This window comes from Mytilus edulis, chromosome 11 (assembly GCF_963676685.1).
Source record: "Mytilus edulis chromosome 11, xbMytEdul2.2, whole genome shotgun sequence".
Lineage (NCBI taxonomy): Eukaryota > Metazoa > Mollusca > Bivalvia > Mytilida > Mytilidae > Mytilus > Mytilus edulis.
In genome coordinates this window covers 48,335,042-48,356,749 of record NC_092354.1, presented here as the reverse complement: position 1 = coordinate 48,356,749, position 21,708 = coordinate 48,335,042, and the positions used below count along the sequence as shown (strand labels likewise).

At 32.8% G+C, this 21,708-nt stretch overlaps 2 protein-coding genes across 8 annotated transcripts in view; one reads left to right on the top strand and one right to left on the bottom strand.

Moving 5' to 3' along the window:
- LOC139494712 (A disintegrin and metalloproteinase with thrombospondin motifs adt-1-like) overlaps nt 1-10,236 on the top strand; it is a 185,956-nt gene extending 175,720 nt beyond the window's left edge. For all 7 annotated transcript variants that reach the window (XM_071282894.1, XM_071282899.1, XM_071282896.1 and 4 more), the window contains 9 exons: nt 383-553; nt 1,834-2,004; nt 3,300-3,470; nt 4,403-4,573; nt 6,317-6,487; nt 6,953-7,123; nt 7,675-7,821; nt 8,616-8,637; nt 9,044-10,236. In XM_071282894.1, coding sequence (XP_071138995.1) covers nt 383-553; nt 1,834-2,004; nt 3,300-3,470; nt 4,403-4,573; nt 6,317-6,487; nt 6,953-7,123; nt 7,675-7,821; nt 8,616-8,637; nt 9,044-9,323 — 1,475 coding nt within the window. In that variant the 3' untranslated portion in view covers nt 9,324-10,236. The remainder of the gene's footprint in view (nt 1-382; nt 554-1,833; nt 2,005-3,299; nt 3,471-4,402; nt 4,574-6,316; nt 6,488-6,952; nt 7,124-7,674; nt 7,822-8,615; nt 8,638-9,043) is intronic.
- A 2,050-nt stretch (nt 10,237-12,286) lies between these two features.
- LOC139495738 (uncharacterized) lies at nt 12,287-20,401 on the bottom strand. The gene is made up of 5 exons (XM_071284100.1): nt 20,281-20,401; nt 18,212-18,269; nt 16,369-16,547; nt 14,448-14,525; nt 12,287-13,114 (listed from the first exon to the last, which is right to left on the bottom strand). The coding sequence occupies exons 2-5, from the start codon at nt 18,219-18,221 to the stop codon at nt 12,422-12,424; spliced, it is 960 nt and encodes a 319-aa protein (XP_071140201.1). The 5' UTR covers nt 18,222-18,269; nt 20,281-20,401; the 3' UTR covers nt 12,287-12,421.
- Nucleotides 20,402-21,708: the final 1,307 nt, after the last annotated feature.

Here is a 21,708-nt window from a genome sequence, read left to right as displayed (position 1 = left end):
GTTTAGAAATGCAAGGGCCGACGGTAATAGTTTACAGCAAGAAATACCATCTTGTTTGAATATATTGTTTTTATTTGGGAGTCTCTGTTTTATTTTGCATTCCAGCTATGGAGCAGTAAATAACCACTTCCCTTCCAAAACTCAGCACTACGGATGAACTAACTGAAAGCCAGATTTAGGTTAAAAATGTATTTACACGAATGACATGATAAGCCATAAATACATTGTAATACAAGTACATGAACATATTTATATGCGAATGATAACATGATATTACAACAGTTTTAATGTCGAGTACACTTAAATATCACTTATTTATGGGTAGGATCTTTTTTCTCGAAATACTGTGCTTACTGTATTTTACATTTTTTACTTATGTAAGTTAATGGAAATTGGGGATCATGGTCGGACTGGACAGTATGTAGTTCTAGTTGTGATTCTGGCCATCAAACGAGATCCCGTCTATGTAATGAACCGGCACCATCATTAAATGGGGCATACTGTAATGGAAATTCGTTCGAAGTACTAAACTGCAGCATTGCAATGTGTACAGGTACGTCAGTCTCTTGTATAAGAATCTTTTGATCTACAATTAATAAAATATTCTTAACATTTGCTGTCAACATATTTAAGATAAAAAAAATATCAATACATTGATAGCAAAATAGATAGCTTACTTTGCTGGTTCTCGTTTTTCTTTTGGTTGTTGTTTGTTTTTCTTTTTTGTGAATTTATCATGAAAACAGGCAAATAATTTTTCAATATATGAATTCTATAGAAAAAAAATTAAAAAGGGAGATATTTTTTTACTTCCGGTTTGAAAATTTGCCTTTCCGGTATTGTTTGATAGTTTACTTGACACTGATTTTAATAATGTTTAGTTCTTTATACTTTTACATTAATTGAGTACAAAAAATACTTACTTCTGGTTTACAAAAGGTCACTTCAGGTGAAATTTTTAAGGTCAAATGGCTTGCAACGTAATGTAAAATGTCCGATGCCTTTATCATGTATATATATATGAGGTAAAAGTAAAGGTCAACATATAGAATGTCGAATCAATTTTTGACCTTGACCCTAATTTCAAGGTCACGAAACAAGGGCCTCAAATCAAAAGACCCTAGATCTCAATTATATGATGAATGAGTTATATCGCCATGCGTGTAATTTAAAATATAATAGGGGAGAAAACTCTCATTTAATGTTTCCTTACCCTTTCAACTCCAATTTACGTATTATGACATGTCGCAACTAACAATTCTGTAAAAATATTTTGTTGATATCTTACAAGATTTCTGAAATTAATGATAACTGGCAAAAATCAAAATTTTTAACATGACCTTCACATTTGACCTTGACCGCATTATTATGGACCAAAAACCTCAAATCAAAAGACCCTAGGACTCTATCACTTGTGGTTTTTCTAGTTACAAATACATTTCACTTATATCAAATGCAAAAGGGGAAATAACTCACATATGGAGTCTTTGTAAAGCTTCGGTCAAAATAAAAACGTAACATTCTGAGGATATGACGAGCAATTTGAAAAGATGTATTCGTCGCTTTCTTTTACGGTTGTGGAGTTCTCATCCAAGAAAAACAGTGTTTGGGGAGATAACTCTTACAAAGAAAAGCGTTCTGTTAATCAGAGTCAGTTTCAAAATCGTATAGACTGTATGATATCATACACCATAAAACTTAGCGACATCTTTTGAAACAAAAATACAGCGCAAGTAAACAAATTAGGCGGAAGAAAAAAAATATCAGAAGAAAATCAATAGATCTTTCCACGGAAAGGTGGAAATACCTAATTACTCTTTTTTTCCCTTAAAGTTAACGGAAACTGGGGATCATGGTCAGACTGGACAGTATGCAGTTCTAGTTGTGATTATGGGCATCAAACGAGATCCCGCCTGTGTAATAATCCGGCACCATCATCAAATGGCGTATATTGTAATGGAAAACCGTTCGAAGTACTAAACTGCAACCTTACAAAGTGTACAGGTATGTTTCGTGTTTAAAATTTTATTGTGACGAACACTAATTAATCCTTAACCTTTGCTGACTATATATTCAAGGTACAAGTAATTTTAGCATTATTTGGCATAATGTTTTGGAATTTTGGATCCTCATAAACTCGCGTCTAGCGTACTAAATTATAATCCCTGTACCTTTAATAACTATCTCGATACATGTATATACAAAGACATGATAAAGATGCTTGCTGTTTTTCGGTTGTTGTATTTTGTCTTTCCTTTGCAAGTTGTACAGGTATGTTTGTCTATTGTGTGTGATATTTGTCTTTTGTACAATAATGTTGACAATCACAAATTCATTTCTAAACTTTGTTGCATGAGAATATTGAAATTTACCATAACCGTCGCCATAGAACGTGCTGGTTTTTTTTTTCTTTTCTTTTTCTTTGTGTGTGTTGTTTTGCTAATACTTATAATTAAAACTATTTCATTTTCTGCGATAAATATACATTTGTAGTTTATTAACATTTCAAACTGAGAGGATTTGTAATTGTTTAGTTTTTAACTTCATTAAATTTATGTCTGCGTTCTCTTCAAAATAAATAGTGATTCGAATAAAACAAAACAGAGACTATATATGAAGATGTGTAATTGTATTTTAGCATTACAAGTGACAGAAAATAAATGTTTTAAAGAAAGAAAAAAAACGAGATACAGATCATGCATAGTTATACACTCATTGCGGAACCATGTTGTACACTACATCAATTGTATTCATAATTTTTGTAGCTACTATCTAAAGTTAACAAATGGTAACTTTGAAAATACCATAGAAATTTGCTACGTTCTAAATTTAATAGGTAATTTAGTGTTATTATTAATGACATCTTGTAAAAAAGGTTTTAAAAAAGAAGAAGAAGAACATAAAGTGATTTCAATATGAACAGTTGCTATTGATATCATATACCCATTTTTCTAAAATGTGGGGAAATTTATAACTTAAAAATAAATCAGGCTAATCGCTCAGTTTGCTTTTTCAAAGTATCGAGTCTGTAACTGAACGGTTGTCTTGTATTGCTGTTTCTAATACTTGTTTTTCAATGCTTGTTCTGTATTGTGGCGTTGCACCACTGTCGCAAGTTTGGCCGAGGATTTAGCGAAACCAACCTAGCTAAAACCCACTGCATTTTAATGCACCTGTCCTATGTTTGAAACCTTCTACAATAAAACTTATAAATAGCGTAAGCAATATCAATGTCGCATATGCTGTTAACAATTACTCCTCTGACACAGATATCTCACTTTTTTATTTCATCTTTAAAGTTGATGGAAGTTGGGGAGAGTGGAGTATGTGGTCAGAATGCAATGCAACTTGTGGTGGTGGCGTACAGAAACGTACGCGTTATTGCAATAATCCATATCCGGCTGCTGGTGGATCTGCATGTTCCGGGATAGCCGGGCAAATACTGATATGCGCAGAGGTTAATTGTCCAGGTGAGTGATTCTTTTCTAAAAAGTATCAGTATATCCATCACAGAAACTATGTAGTTACAGTCGGTAATCAATTTATATCAATCAGTACGGATGAATATGTATAGCAGTATGGCCTTTTTAAAGTTTGTACAAATTTCGCATTTGTTTGCTTTTTTGTTTCTATTTTTCTATTTTTATTTTATTGTATTACTTTAAAAAGTCCAAGGACACAGTAGTTGTCCTTTGGTTTTCGTTGTCTACGAATATAGTCCCTAGTGTGAGCAGTGTATAATTTTCAATGTTCTTTATACATTTTCTCAATTAATTTCTTGATACTTAATGCATGAAATGTTAAGTGGGGGATGCAATTGCATGTTAAACAATTTGAGTGCTAAATCTTTATGTAAAGTAGTGATTTGGTCCAGTTGAAAAAGTTCACATTTTAGTACGTCTGAAGCTGTCAAACTGAATTTTAGACCCCCTCATCACAGAATTGTCAATATTTTGAGTTAGAGCTGGTAGAAGTTTCTATAATTTTGATATTATTTGTCCTACTAGTAGTACACTACACTGTACAAATGTTTTTTAGAAAGAGCAGGTGCTATTTTTTTTTTTTTGGATTTATTGTCTAAAAGAAATGCAATACGAAATATCTGTGTTCTCGGGTCAAATAAACAGAGCTTAATGTTTAATTACCGTTTATCGATTTGTCACATTTATAAACAAAACACTAATATAACCTTCATGAATATTCAAGTAAAATCCAAGGAGTGAACATTCCACACGAGACCAGAAATTGACAAATATAGGTCACCGTAGGGCCTTCAATATTGAGTAAAACCCATAACGCATATACAGCAATTGTATTTCATTTGTTGAAACTGTTATGATTGGTCATGCGCATTAAGAATAGTTTATAGAAATAGTTAAATTTACATTCATCTATCTTTTAGTTATTGGAGCCTGGTCAGAATGGGGAGTTTGGAGCTTATGTTCAGCCTCATGTGGTACAGGAAATAGGACAAGGGGAAGACTGTGTGACAATCCTCCTCCCTCTTATGGTGGAGAGTATTGTAATGGCGATACTTTAGATTCGGATACTTGTAATACCCATGAATGCCCAAGTATGTATATCGTATATATTATGTTAGGTAATGTTTTTCTTTTTTTTTCAGACAATATCTTCCATATATAGAGAACGAATTAAAATAAGCATTTATATTTGAAATAACTTTGAAACATATGCTATGATTGATAACCTGGAAATGAATCGAGCGTTAAGGCCGGGGTTCTTCAAAATAACATGTTACTAAAAGCAAGAAAAGTATTTGTTTTCAACCTGAAATTTGAACTGTTCTGGTACAAGACAAAGAATTTAAAAGTAAATCAATCTTCCGATTCGCTACGCGCGTTATTCAGTGTGCACAAAATTTTTTATGTTATTTCTTCATAGACAAAAAAAAATATTACAGTCATTTCTTTTAATTTAATTCTAAATTCCATTTTAAACCGTAGAAAACCATGAAAAAACGTTGATGACGTCACGGTCACATGACTAAATTATGTATATGGGCTCATAACAAAATAACGTCAGCCAATCAGAAGACGCGTTACATCCAAAATTAAATTATTTTAAAATAAACATTATTAAGATATGTTTCCAACGTAGATACACATTATGTTTATTGTTAAGGAAAAAAATATGTGAAAAAACATGACGATCAAAGATAACAGCTCTCCGAACCTGCAAACGTTGTGTACTAACTCAACACTCAATTGTTATTACTGTTGCCTTTATTTTTTACTACTTGATGCGACCTTTTTCCGACTTTTCTCATCTCTATGTTTATTACTTACTTTTTTCAAAGGCTTTTTATGATAAGTGTTATTTGTTTGAAATTATCAGTTCTACTTTTAAGTAATATAATACTGTATAAATAATGGGCGTCCATTTCACTTTTCTGTGATCAACTAACTAGGTTTGATAATAAAAAACATCACTTTATAACTTTGAGAGCTTTATAAAAAAATAAGGACCAGAACGTTATGTGTCATATACATTTAAAATTAAAATGACAAATTAGCAACCTCAGTTTACTAATAAATTCGAAACTATCAACTGGACAACGATAGAAATTTAAGAACGAATTTAAAAAAAACTACGTCAGTGTCAGTTCAATAGTTTTACTGATGTATGATATTAAACTACCTTTTTACTGATTTATTTGTGAAGTAAAATCACTGATCTCAATAGAAATATTTAATTAGTTAACAACATAACAAATATCAAAACATTAATTTACTCACTCCGTTGTTTCTATAAGGCATCATTTTTAACTTTTTGCAAAGGGTTCATATTTTATAAGAAACAACACACTGTGTATATTTTTTTCCTATACAATGCAGACTACATATACGAGAACTGGTTTGTGATATAGTTCAACAAAACAACTTAAACGACACAATCAGTAATGATGGGTTTTTTCTTCTTTTACTTTGAATTGTTAGTTTTTCTATCATTGGCATATACTCTTATTTTTGGGTTGAATCCATCTATAATAATGATCCTTAACCAATATTTAGCATTGAAGTACTAAACGAACACTTGCAATTGAAACTAAACTATGCATAGTACCTACTGTCGACATATTATGCATATGTTGATGTGTTATATGCAGCTGTTGTGATTCAAAATATTCAAAGAAGGCTGATATATTGTCAGCCAATACAATGTTTGTTGCAGTGATGCAATATTTGTACATTCTCTGCATTTATGACTCCGTTCAAATGAATATGTTTGATATATGGTTGGGCTATCTTTTTTGTTGTTGAAACAAATACAACTCTATCATCTTCCGTAATTTCAGTTGATGGTGAATGGAGTGAATGGTCATCTTGGGATATTTGCAGTGTGACCTGTAACGGAGGAGTTCAGGATAGAAATCGGAAATGTGATCATCCACCACCATCTAACGGAGGAATGTATTGCAATGGAACAACGATAGAAAGTCGTTCTTGCAACATCGTTAGCTGTGAAAGTATTTCATGTTTAAAACTATTTTTTATAATCCTAAAATATGCAATAGATATGCTAAAAACAAAAATATATGTTTGTGACAACATCAACTATGTATCTTAAACAACCATTCAATTGTTGATTGCGCATATAAAAAGGAATACTATTATTTTGTAATTACATTCATATATATATAAAATAGTTCATTGTTCAAAACATGTAAAACATATTAAAAAACTGATTTAATCTGGTAAGATATTACTTGTTTCAATGTGTCGAAAGCGTGCAAACTAAACTGTCAAAACGGTGGATGCAACTGTATAATATTTCCCCTTTTGCATTGTATGTATTTGTATTGTCTCCTTCTAAGTTAATGTAAACTGTAATCTGACATGTTTCGAATGTCGGACTGATGAATTCATTAACCTTGTAGTTTTTAAAACCTACCATATGATATTTGTTAAAAATATCAAACAACACTTTGTAGTTGACGGACAATGGAGTGCATGGCAAGAATGGCAACCTTGCAATACAACGTGTGGGAACGGATCCAAACACCGAATCCGGAAATGTGACAGTCCTTCGCCATATTTCGGGGGCTCTGAATGTATGGGACTTGATTTCGACATTCAAACATGCTATCAAGACATATGTCCAGGTAAACTTATTTATTGGTCTATAATTCCCCATTTTATGTTCATATACAGATTTCTAGCCACAGGTTATTTTGCTTTTCTTTTTCTGGCAAAATATTGCTTCGTCTTATGTTTTGCCTCACTTTGTATATTAACTCTAAAAACGTTAATGTTGTACAGTCATATGTCTGTTGATTGTGCTGGTGTTTTATCATGGCTATAATCATAAAGGAATGAAAGATGGCGCTAAGTAAGTTGCTTCTATATAAATGAATTGTATGATACCTCTCTCTGGCTCAGTTTAATCTGTTCCTAGTTTTGGCAGTTATCATACCTAAAGTATATGATTTTCTCTAGAAATTCCGGCTTCTTTAATCGATCTTCTTGAATCGATAGCAATGAAAACTGAAAGTTGTGTAAATAACACCAACATATAAACAACAAATCATTATTTAATTAGTTTGAGAAATGTCCTATATACATTTTTCATAAATGGTTATTTCATAATTTAAATTCATGCAGTGTAAAAAGTGCCATTATCTTCTATTTAATGTACACATTGTTTATTATACAGATGCACATCTACAAGTCAAAGTGGAAACATCAAATACGGTCTCATCTGCACTGCTTGGAGGTGTTGCAGTTGTTTGTATTGTCGTTACTGCTGTCATAACATGTATAGCTTTATTTGTATTCCGCAGATTCAGACCTACTAAAGTTGGTAGGTTTATGTTAAATATCACTTGAAAAGGAAATAAACATATATAAATATATAAAAAAAAAACAAATATTCAAATCTAAAAAAGGAAAATGTTTCAATAAAGTTTGCTAATTAACTTTAGATCAGGAAAAAAGCACAGTAGAAGAACGTTCTAATACTGGTCAATAAATGAAACCGTCTAATTGTGTTGTTTTAGATGAGTTTCTTCAGTAGGAATTTACGTTCACATAAAATAAATAGAGAACCAAACTTAAGTTAACTTCTTTAAAACGTCTGAACGGGATATGTTTAAAATTACTTCTAACGACAGAATCATTTTTCTAATTTTTTTTTCCAGTAGTCTAAATACTGAATCAAATATGAATGAAATATATTTTCGGGGAATTATGGCGAATTTCCCGCTAATTTTGATATATCAGTATTTTATTTGTACCTTATTCTAATTCATTTACAAAATTACAGTTTCTAAAGGTAACTAAGTCAAAAAAGGAAATACATTGTATTTCAAATATTTTATACTTTTTGGAATTTTGGATCCTCAATGCTCTTCAATTTTGTACTTGTTTGGCTTTATAAATATTTTGATATGAGCGTCACTGATGAGTCTTATGTAGACGAAACGCGCGTCTGGCGTACTAAATTATAATCCTGGTACCATTGATAACTAATTATAATGCAAGTAACAAAAACAATATTGTGTTAGGATACTGTTATTATTAGCGATGAAACAGTCGAATATATGATCACATGATGGTTTTACCTCTTCGTTTAATTTATGGTGTTTTATTTCTTAGCAAAAAGAAAGAGAAATGGATGGTAAGTTCTTATCTTATTTACTTATAGTATAATTTGTATCTGCAACAATATATATTCGAACTGATTCTTCTGTTTGAATGCATCGTGAATTATGTTTATGCTTTATGCAATCTCATAAAAGATATCGTTTGCGTTATACTGATCCTTTTAACTTTTCACTATCTTAATTCACGTCAGTTTGTACACTTCACATTCTCACAATTAGATAAAACAAAAAATACATGCATTGAGGTTATTTTTCATTGTATAAAAGCTCAAATGTTTGAACCAGAGTCCAACATTCATAGTTACACGACAACACCACAGCGACGTCTTTTTATGTCATATCGTTAATCGCCCATACATAATTATCAAAGTGTAACATAACCTATCAGTAATTACCATAAATGCTTTTTTTCTGTTTCAGCAACACCGAAAGTCTGGATGAGTTAAGAGTAACTAGCCAACAAAATGATTATGATTTCATCGGAAGGGCTAGTGGTATACAGAGTGGCGTTTATGACACCTGCAGAAATACAAATAGTAATGTCTATGCTAATACACAATTCGCTGCTGACAATATTGCAACAGGTGCTCGTGCTAACCATCCATGCAATGCTGACAATATGGAATCATGCGCTCATGCTAACATTCCATGCAATGCTGACACTGTGGAGGAACTATACGAGAATCTTCAAATAAGCTGAAACTGTTTGATACAACTGAATAATTATAAAACTTGTAGTTTTATGTCATTCATACTTATATAGTCATATTTACACTAATTTGGTCATTCATTGGATGTTGGATGCGTATTGATTGATATATTAGTCTCAGATGCATGTTTTTATCAGTTGGTATTGGCATTGCAAAACTAGTAGCTGTCATTAACAGCAACTACTCTCAGATATGTACTTATTGTCTTTTGGTTGTGTGTATATTTAAGTACCCTGCTACGTCAATTTTGTGTTGTGTAAGATATATGTCTGCTCTATATTGATCTGATAAGTTAGGCTATTTTCAACTGATTTTATAGTTTGGTCGTATTTTGCACCGTTACACCACTGAACCAGCTTAGGGGTTCGGAGGTGGAGCCCGTCAGATTAATTTAACCCCGCCACATTTTTCTTGTGTCTGTCCAAAGTCAGAAGCCTGTAATTCAGTGTTGTCATTTGTTGCCGTATATCAAATTTTTTTTTTTTCATATCGTTTATCTGTTTGTAGAAAAATCAGGCCGTTAATTGTCTTGTTTGAATTTTACCTCTGTTGTTTCGGGGCCTTTTAAATCTGAAAATACATTGTGGGTGTACTCATTGTTGTAACCCATTCGGTGACCTATATTTGTTAATTAATGTGTATTTGTGTCTCCTGAGGAGAGTTGTCTAGTTTACAACCATACCATATCTATTTATGTTTTTCTACGACTAACAGTGTTATTGTTATCTTGTCATCATCGGCGCCTTGTGTACAACAAGAAGCGCATGATATTTCGGTGTATGATATGCAATTTCAAATTACTTCCATTGATAATTTATTTGCTGGTCCTAATTTCTTGCTCTGATGAATGTATTTTGTATTTCTAAATATGTTTATGTCATTAAACTTCAAGCCACACATAAACATAGTGATATTTAGTTTTTTTGAAGAAGAAAAAAAGAGAGGGGTGTTCATATGTCCCTCCGTATCTGAAAAAACAATATATGGTTATTGCTTAAAACTTTCTCAGAAACTATTTATGATTATTGCATAAAATAAAACTTTCACACAAGACGATGGGCGTATCATGCGTTCATGGCACAGCTGTTGATTATACATTCATTGTTTCTTCTGGTAGTTTTTTTCCCTCCGTTTAGATAAATGTTTTTAAACTATAGACAATTTCCTTATATTCAAAAAGCTAACATCGTTGTCAAACACCACGTTTGTTAGATTGTGGTAAAGTACATCCAGTTTTAGTTTGTTTCTTATTTCTTCACTTAAGTTTCATGTTTGGGCTGCTATATGTCTGTTTTTGTTTTTTTTTATTCATTTTCGATAATGGTTATTTTTTGTCTGATGTAACTATGTTGTGTCTTGTGTACTATTATTTGTGTTTTTTTATTTTTTTTTTTATTTTTAAGGCATGGCGTTGTCAGTACTTTTTTTCGATCTATGAGTTTGACTGTCCCTCTTGTATCTTTCGACCCTCTCTTATATTTACATTCACTTGTAGGTTAGCTGTTTGGTTGCTGGTTAACACAACTAAAAACTGAGGATAACGTTTAAAACATATTTTTAATATTAAGATATCACCAAGAACAGACGTGGTATTTTCAATAATAATTTTTACCCAGGACAACAATATTGGGAATAACGAGGGCAGTTATTCGTTTTATAAAATCTAGTGTCAGGACTTCAATTCGACGTTGAAGAATCAAATGCATTGTGTGTAATATATTCAAAAGCGTATACCAAGGATGGTATTGGTTTGAAACGTACTAAGCAATGAAAATTAATCAATTACGTGAGGTCATTCTAATTTTTATTTAGGAGCAATTAATGATATTATCCATGGTCCTTAATTTAGGCAATCTTGATGACTTAACTACGTTAAGCATAGGAACGTCTCTCTGCTTTGGGTAGATAAAGAAAGACTATATATCATTTGTCCTGAATTCATGGGCATGCTAATCAGAATAAATGCAATGTATATGTATACAAAAAGTACGACGGATTAGAATATGATATATAAGAAGGTACATGTACGGTATCTATGTCGGTTTTTACATCACACATGTTTGATGCGTATTTATTTGAGATCGCTTAATGTTAGATTAATCTTTAATGGTTATCCCACAAGGACGCGATGTGTCAGTGTAAGATCACCCCGATGGCCGGAGGCCAGAGGTTGATCTAACACTGACAAACCAAGTCCGAGTGGGATAACTATTTTTCATCCAAGCTGTTTAAGATTAGACGAAAAACTATTTACAATTCATAAAATCTAGTTTAGAACGCCATGCAACCATTATAATACACTTTATATATTACTTTATGATGAAACCATTTAATCCCGAACACAATGAGTAGATATCAAACAATGTCAACTCGCCCCACTTGCCAATCGGCACATACTATATCGCCACTTTATAAAAAAATCACCCCACTCTTGTTTACCGACTCGCCCCACTTTTGAAAAAGTGTAAAATCAAATTGAACAATCAGTCTGACAACTCTCTTATTAACGAAAAAGTTTTAAACCCCACTGAAAAAAGGTCTGACAATTCGCCCAACTTATAAAAATATCTTGCTTCCTTTAAGTATGTTAGTTAGTTCGTATCCAGTCGTCCTGGCGTAGTTGTATGTGTCGGGGCTTGATATGCTAAAGGTCTTGAGTTAAATTCCACACTTGATTTTTTCTACGTGAATTTTGATAGATAGTCTTTTCCGTATAATTAATTATAAGTTTTATAGTGAATTTGACATTCTCGCCAAAATGTTACAGAATACAGATAAGCATGCATAACATAGAAACTCAAACTGCAATGATCTGGTAGGGGTGATCCGGCTCAGATCACCCCTGTTAGAACAAAGGACCTTGGATGTAATCTTATATATTTGAATACTACGAGGAATCTTAAAAATCGTTTATTATGTACATGTATGACATCAATATCAATTGACCTGTGCATGTGAAAATATTTAATTGCAACGTGTCATTATGTAAACTCGGCTATAGCATGTGTCAATAATTACTTGGCTACAACACGTGCCAATATTGTATTGTCCACAAAACGTCCCAATATAATCTCGGTTTCAACTCGTGTCAATATTTGTTTTCTACCTCACTATATTCCGGCGGAGGAGCAGATGGGGGACTACCAACTGTCCAGGCTGTTGCAGGAATATTGGTGTAAGCTAATGGAGGCGGCTGATTTAATCTTTCTCTATTGTACAGATCTTCAGAATCTAACTGTTGTGGTGTTTCATAAGCCTGGCTGAGCTGCATTTGAAGCTGCATATTTAAGTTCTTTATCTCATTGAGTTCTTTTTGAAGGGCTGTTACCTGATCTTTGAGAGAATTGTTTTGATTTTTTGTTTCAGTCAACTGTTTGTTAAGTCTTTCTTTTTCTCCTGTCAATGTTTGATTTTGTTTCTTTAATTGATCAGTTTCTGGATTTCCTTTGTTCTCTAATTTGATGGCGGCTTTTGGTGCTGCGGTCTTAGGCGCCACCTGGTGTGAACGGGAATGTAGTTTCTCGTTTTCTTTCGATCGGTAAGAGCAACTAGCTAAAGTAGTTAACCCAAAAAGCACTAGACCGACAAGGAAGCAAATACAAAATGCTTTGTATGTAGCGTCACTACAGTGGTCTTCTAAACTTGTTTTAATTAAAGCCTTTGTTTCATTTCGTTCACATTCCTGCAAAGCCTTTGAATGTTCAGAAAAACCACCAAAGAAAACTGCACCGACGACAAATGCAGCCGTAGCTAAGAGAAGCAATAACCATATGCATCCAATCTAAAATTTAAAAAAGTAAAGAAACTCATTATATATACCAGTATAGTTTGCTTAATTCGAAACTCGGCACCACAAAATAAAATGTCGGACTAAGCAAACTCATCATTTATACCAGTTTGCCTAATCCGACACACTGGGCACCAGAAGAAAAAAATGTCGGATTAAGAAGGCTGTTTTTATGCAAGAATATGCATATTTTGGGACAATTAAAATGTGTCGGTTGAAGCGGAATGATGGAATAATCAGGTGTCGGATTAGCCAGGTTACACTGTACTAGGATTGAAACATACCACACATACTACTGTAATGCTTCGATCCGAATATGTCCTTCTGACATTGTACGAACTATTACAGGAAATGAATAAACGTTTATTTATAGAAAATAAAAAACCCAAAACATAGAGAGGAAGATGAAACTTACTATTAAATGAGTAATGAAGATCCATTTGTTAATTACACAATGATTAAGTTAAAAGTTAATTTAATAAAGACTAGAAGAGTAAAATTAAGTAATAAAACATGAGAAGCCCCCAGCCTTTCTTTTCACTATACAACGGTACTGATTGTGTTCACTCACTCATTGTCTTTGAGAAAATACACTGTATTTGTTGTCTCCCTTTTCTTAGTATTTCTTATAGTTTTAGTTTTATTGTCATGTATTGTAATTTCAAATAGTTCAATGAAAAAAAATCACAACAATTATTTATACACTTTAATTTAAACTGTTATTGTACTGCTCCTCGGGGCGTCTTGATTGACAAATAAAAAGGTGTTGTTGTTGTTGTTGTTGTTATTGTTGTATTAAATACTTCAAACTTGGGTTTTAAATCTAAAAACTCGTCGCAGCAACTATCGATATGTTTGTTTTTCATGATACTAGTTAGGGATACAAGTTTATCACATACGATCTAATAGTCTTGAAAAGTTGCGGCATCCGGTTGATTTATATAGAGTTATCTCCCTGTAGTGTAATGTACCGCCTATAAGTGTTTAGAGTTTCTACATATAAAATCATAAACCTATATCAATATTGTTAATAAACTATATAATCATCTGTGTACATGTACAAATGTAGCTATGTAAATAAAATTAAATCGTGTTTTTTTTCCCAAAAGAAATATAGGATCACTCTATTTAATTTGACTACCAAATGTGAGTACAGGTCATATTCCGCTGTAGGTTTGCGTCTCAAGGTCCTCGGTAACCTCTGGACTTTGTCTTGTATGTTTGCTTTTTGGTTTGTTTTGGTTTTGTTTTTTGTCTTTTGTTTTTTGTTTGTTTATTTGTGTGTTTCGGAATATGTGTGTATGTTTATAAATAAATAATAGCTTACTGAATCATCAAGTTCTTTCTGTTTGTTCTCTCTCACTTTGGTTACAGCAATGCATGCCCATAAAGCATTTAACAGTGCCTAACAAAATAAAACATGATCTTCGTAAATAAAGGCAACAGTAGTATACCGCTGTTCAAAACTCATAAATCCATGGACAAAAAAACAAAATCGGGGTAACAAACTAAAACCGAGGGAAACGCATTAAATATAAGAGGAGAACAACGACACAACACCGAAACGCAACACACACAGAAACGGACCAAGCAATAGACAAAACACCACGAGAATAACAAATATAACATCAAAACCAAATACATGAATTTGGGATAGACAAGTACCGTGCCACGTCTTATCTAAAAAATAAGAGAAAACACAAACGACTCAACGTTAAAATGCAACACACACACAGAAACGAACAATATTATAACAATGGCCATCTTCCTGACTTGGTACAGGACACTTTTAAAGGGGAATACAAGTGGTGGGTTGAACCTGGTTGAACGTAAACTGTTCATATCACCGACTTTTGACTCCGGAGTTTATATCTTTTCGACAGATTACCTAATCACTGTTAGGGCATGCTGGTACTTGGTCAAGCAAGAGCAACGTAAATACGTAAATTAAATATTTTAATCTCGAATAAATGTGACATAGGTCTACTCATACTGAGTTTCAATAGCATACATTTTAAGAATGTACTTTGGTTAGGTTTTGGAATTTCGGACTCATTTTCTGTTCATTTAAACTTAAATAGCAGACAAAAGGTCAATCAGAAAACTTTAAGAAGATTCTAGATTTCTTTTCTTTCGATTTGAGATCCAAATAATACCAATGCAAATGTAAGGTAAAATTTCGAGCCAGCTTTGTCCAGCCATTATTAAAACTCTAATATCTCGAAAAAGAGATTCATAACCATGATAACATATCACTATTTTTTGCTTATTTTGTTCCTTAACTAATGCTCTTGACAGAAATTTAGATTTTGTTCATTTACATCAATACGTGAACCTGTATTCAACATGATGCCTCCGCAGATACATACACAGATTTTCAATGCAATCATTTCCGTTCTCAATTCTAATACATAAGTATAAAAAGTATGTCATAGGATAACTGTGGGTGTTGGTCTGGGTTTACAGAATACAGAATGATGGACAAAACACAGGTACATATAAAGAATAGAGAAAAATATACCAAAACAAAGAACATAATATAAAGATATGCTTAAAGATCAAGTACAAGGTTGTTGTTTACGTGTTCTCTCTTAACATGGGTCAGCCATGATTTATCGTCCCCTTCCGACAAACAATCATCGTGTCCTTAAGACCATACTTGCAAATGGTGTCAAAGGAGGGCCGAAAATTCAGTCCCTGAAACGGAAATCGAACCGGGAACCTTTGTGTTAGTAGTCCGTAAAAGACAGCCTTGTAAATTTCGAAAAAGAGCAGGACAATGCCACCACAAGGCAGCACTCGCACCCGCAAAGTGGAAAGGGATTAATATAAGTTGCAATAACGTGTTTCCCAATCCACCAGAAATAAAGAAGTTTAAATTATAGATCAAAAAGATAAAGAATAGAGAATAATTGACAAAAAGTACAAAATAGAGAAATCTGGGTTGATAAATTTAAGAATTCGGGAATCGAGGACTTTACCAGTCGGTTTTCGTGTAATTGCTATTAAGGTTTGAGATCCCTCTGCTGATCATGCTCCTTGAGATAGATCAATACTTTACCCATCTGTTTTCGTGTAATGGCTTTTTAGGTTTAAGATCCCTCCGCAGATTATATTTCCTGAGATAGATACAGGATTTACCAATCGGTTTCAATGTAATTGCTCATTTGGTTTCGGATCCCTCCGCGGATTTCAGATCTAGATACCAAGTGTGTTAACCTTAATAAGTAGAATGCGACGTCACTTACCACTGGAGCTATAACAAAGGCGCCAATGTAGTACTGGTACCAATTACTAGTGTCCCATGTCTCATCATTAGAAAAATATTCAGCTCCAATTCCTCCCAGTACGAAAAACATGCATGCGCATACAAGAAAAAATGCAAAGCTACAACAAAGGCTATCGACAGATTTTTCTTTATCCGCAACTGAAATTAAATAGAAATTAATGTGTCTGGCGTAAATATAAAATTTCAATCCTGGTATCTATATATATGATATGAGTTTATTTTCATTTTTATTTAAAATGTTCATGTTGCTTATAAAACAAATATTGGTAAATTGTTTGTAATTAATAAGCAAAACTTATGAAGAAACATTTTGTATACAAACATATCTTTCAAATACAAATAATGACATATTCAATACGGTGTTGTTGTTAATCGAGACCGTAATTAAGATGCATTCCGTGTAAACTTTTCGATATTTTTTACATATTCATACTGTAAAAGATAAGAATGTTTTCTATGCAATCAGATCTTTGAATATTGTTTTATATGTTAATGTTGTTATATATTTGATATATTAAAACACACAACTTAAATGTGCAAGTATTGCTAAACACCTAAGAAAGATTGTCCTTTATTTTGTCGATACCGATAAGTTGACATTGCACAAGGTCTTCATTTCATTTCCGATCTGTATTTTGCGTCTTATGTGAGTTTTTTTAATTGTTTTTGTGTTATGTTCTGATCCAATGCATAGTTACATTATCTTGTCTACTGCTTTAATGGTGTTTTGTTTGCAGTTACACAACTGTCTCGGGTTAGAAGAGGAAAATGTGCGCATACAAACATGTTTCCTCCCGCCTATTTTTTTGTGCTTGTCCCAAGTCATAACACTGTGATTCGTTGTTTATAATATTTTGAGTGCTAATGAGACAACTCTTCGTCCACATCACAACTAACGTATAAAATGCTACCAATTATCGGTCAAATTACGGCCTTCAACGTGGAGCTTGTGCTTAAACCGGAAAATAAGTAATTAAAAGGGGGGAAAATTGCTAGGCTAGTGTAAAACAATTTAAACAGGATAACCAACATTCTAATATATATAAAGAACGAGAAACAATATACACATATGGACGACATCAACAAGAGAAAACCACGTACATTTGCATGCTTACTGGACAACAGCTTACTGAATAGTGTGTTCTTTTGTTCTGACATTGCACCACTATCCCATGCACCACTGTATGGGGATGGTTGGAAACCTACTCCTATGGAAATGCCACCACATCCCGAATGTGCCTGTCCAAACGTCAGTAGTTAACCTTGCCTAATTTACTTTGCAGCTGTTATTGAGTGGTTGTCAGTTGTTGCTGTCTGTCTTTTGTTTATGTTTATTTTATTGAAATAAATAGTACAATTACATATGTTTGTTTATATCAAAGCGTTTGAATACTAGTACTATGTCATGTTGAGGTTTTCATGGCTGACTATACGGTATTTGTTTGCTTATTGTTGAAAGTCGTTCAGTGACCTTCTATTACTTGAAACCTCGTTATTTTGACTATGATGAATATTGATTACCAAAAGTACCTCGTTTCCTTCTATTCTATAGACCTTAAAACACTTCAGAAAAGAAACTGAAGCTAAAGTGTTTGACCATTGCATTAAATACAGCCGACTAAAAAGGTACAAACGTTTGAATAATCACATTTAAACGACACTGATTGAACTCTATATACTCCTGGCTTTATTTCGAATCTAAGTAAACCTTCAACTTCGAATAGTAAAACAAGCATTGCTGCAGTAGGATACAACATAAATTAGCTATCCACCAGACCTATAGCGAAATATTATACATGTACCTGATACCATTTTTTTTTCTGTCCTATTTTTCCCTCCTCTGTAATTTCTTCTATCTCCCTACAAATAGTCATAAAGGATATGTACATACATTTATAATATCACTGTAATGCTACTTTTATACTAAATTCTGAATGTCTCAAAAGATGATATTTGGTGTATTGTAAAAGAGTTTCATCCCACGCTGTTAGTCTAGTTCTTTACCTTGACAATATTTGTATGTGGGTGCGGACTATACAAAACTGCGTACTAAACACGACCGACTACGTAAAACTTCCGTGAATTTTTTGTGATATTCACGTCAATTTCATATAGCCATCTTTACGGGAGTTTCGTGTATAAGTTCTTTCACGTGAATCTTACAAATCCACACGAACAAATTGTGTATATGTATAATGATTGTGTGTCGTGGATCATGGATACTTCCATATTCTTTCTTTTCTTTTAAATGGTGAATATTAATCCTTATTCGTCACACTTCGGTCGATTCCCTACTTCCATCTAACGAATTGACAAAAAGAAGGGGACTCACTTGAGGTTAGCCGATTGACTAAGCTCTATGCAATATAGCAGATGATGTCCCTGCGGATCTGTCCGTTGCCCTATGTAATTTATTATATTTATAAATGATGCTGCCGAAAATTTTAACATTTGGTCATCTTTCTACAGATGATATTTCGTGTATTTGCTCGGGTCATAATGAACAATTTATACTTTCAGGTACTGGCAGTGACATCTTAGGTTGAAGTCATAAAACTTTGCTCAGTGCTCGGAGCACCAAAATCATGCTCGAAACATGAAATCAAGCAATTGAATTGGTTGATTTTGGAGTATAAGTACAAAAAACTGACTCGAAAGTTTAATGACTTCAAGGCCAGTTCATTAGATAAAGGTCAAGAAATAGTGTGTGTCTCTCAATTACAAAAAAAAATTTAAGAGTAGATTATCGACTTTTTTATCTATATTATGGGTGCATAATTCGTAAATGATTTTCTGATCATTCGAGTGTATAGTGCAGAAAGGAGGAAAGGGATCAAATGACAAGTCTTATTTTTGAGACAACTGAATTGTATTTGAATTAAAACATGTACATGTAAGCATACTCGACTTTTTATTTTTTTCAGATGGGTTCAACTTGAAAAAATGTTCTTACATTTTAACGGTCCCTTTTCTTGTACCAGTAGGAACATAATCCATTTTCTGTTTATTCTATTAAAGAACTGTTTGTGTAAATCTTAACTATTATCACTGCACATATTCTTTTTTATCTAAAAGTATCAGGTTTCACTCCTCGCTGAATTTCATGGGAAATGAGACCTCTTTTTCACTTAGCCAGGTTTATGCAATCAACCACGTGCTATTGACTTTCCTCGACCCCATATACATGTACATATGTACATTTTGCGTTTACTTTTCTACATTGGCTAAAGGTATAGGGGGAGGATTGAGATATCATAAACATGTTTAACCCAGCCGCATTTTTGTGCCTGTCCCAATTAGGAGCATCTGGCCTTTGTTAATCTTGTATTATTTTTAAATTTAGTTTCTTGTGTACAATTTGGAGTTTAGTATGGCGTTCATAATTCCTGAACTAGTATATATATTTGTTTAGGGGCCGGCTGGAGGACGCCTCCAGGTGCTGGAATTTACGCCGCATTGAAGACCTGTTGGTGACTTTCTGCTGTTGTCTGTTCTATGGTCGGGTTGTTGTCTCTTTGACACATTCCCCATTTCCATTCTCAATTTTATTGTATCTAAATGTTTTAATCCAGTAAAGAAATAATAATTATAATAATAATAATCTATGTAAAAATGTCATTAATTGGTCTATATAATTTGTTATATCTATATGAAAATTATATTAAATGCATCGGACAGAGATATACATAAAACATCAATATAGCAAAAGGTTAACTTATGCGACACTGTGTATACTTTTATATATACAAAATGTTTTCATTGAAACCGTCATAGCACTGATCGTATACATACAAGTATCATCGAAGTTTTTTTTCTTCATATTATTACAACACTTCATTCTTAAAGTACATACTAGGTTATATAAACTCACCTAAAACTAGGGTAACATCCGACATTTAATTGATAATAAGTCAGTCTAATGCATAAGTGTGTACGGATATACACCTTTACATATCTGTTTTTGTTTACTGGTCTCCATAATGGATTATTGTATTTATCAAACGAGCATATATTGATCTTTAAAGTATATTAACATACATGTATATATAATTAATATGCAAGGTCAAAATATAAGTCTGTTAATTTACATGGATTGTAGATCCAAATGACGTCAATTTAAACTCCAGAATTAAAATATGTATGTCTTTTAATGTCGTACTTACTGTAACATTAGACGTATATACAAAATGTTTAAAAATTATTTAGTTTCGTTTCGTTTCGCATGATTTGATATTTTACAAAACACTGGTAATTGAAGATCCGCGAAATTATTTTATCGTAGCTGTGTGTACCAATGTCATGTGAATAGACAACTTTCGAGTTCGATGCATTTCCGTCAAAAACTCTGGTTTTAGTGAACGTCATTTGTGCGTTTAGCGTCGTCGTCACTTCCATTCTAATGTTGAGCGAGTGGTTGGAAAACTATAATTCTATATTGTACGAATTATACGACAAATTGAATTCTCAAAATTGACAATCCGCATTGATGTCATTAGGGAATTGTCATTAAGTACCTACAGAACAACCATTATTTCTAGTTTATCCTGCACAATGACGATCACCAAGACGCTTGATGAACGTAAATAGTGCAGGGATACAGGCGACCCCCTCTATCTAGTAAATGACGTCATACAGGCGTGTATAATTGACGAGTTTTTTCCGGTGACGGATGAACTCGAAAGTGGTCTATTGTTAAATACCTAAACACAAATAAGGTATACTATCAATTAAGCAGAATACAACAAGAAAAACATTTAAAAAAACATGAACAAGAGCGAAAGGAAAAAGATACACAGTAGAAAGATATCGCATGTTAATTGAATTGACTTAAATGGTAAACAAGGGTTGACGGTACAGTGGCAAACATTTCATATATTTCGTATTTTTATCTTTAATGCGTTTGTAATGAATACATATTTTGCAAGACAAAATTGGAATATTCACAAGTTCTATTGTATTCATTTTGAAACACCGTCTGGTATATTTAATCATTACGTTTGATGTAATATATTATATCATAAAAATATTTTTTATATATTGTATATCTAATACATAATGTATATATGCATATACTGGGAAACGGGTCCTTCACATGTAATTGGATTTGATAGGAGCAACCATTTAACTTCAAAGAGGGAGATATTAAACTATGTTTTCGACGCGTTCAATAAGATGTTGATACTTCAAAATTAAACACAATGAGGTATGGGTGGATTAAGAATTCAGAATAAATAATTTTTGTCATCTGATTCACCAGAAGCTTTTTCTTCTTCACCAAATTTGGGATTAGAATATTGTT

Coding starts and splice junctions, on each gene's coding strand:
- LOC139495738 (XM_071284100.1), bottom strand. Junction 14,526..16,368: donor CCTTTGTTATAGCTCCAGTG/GTAAGTGACGTC, acceptor TTATTTTGTTAG/GCACTGTTAAATGCTTTATG. Junction 13,115..14,447: donor AGAAAGAACTTGATGATTCA/GTAAGCTATTAT, acceptor TTTAAATTTTAG/ATTGGATGCATATGGTTATT.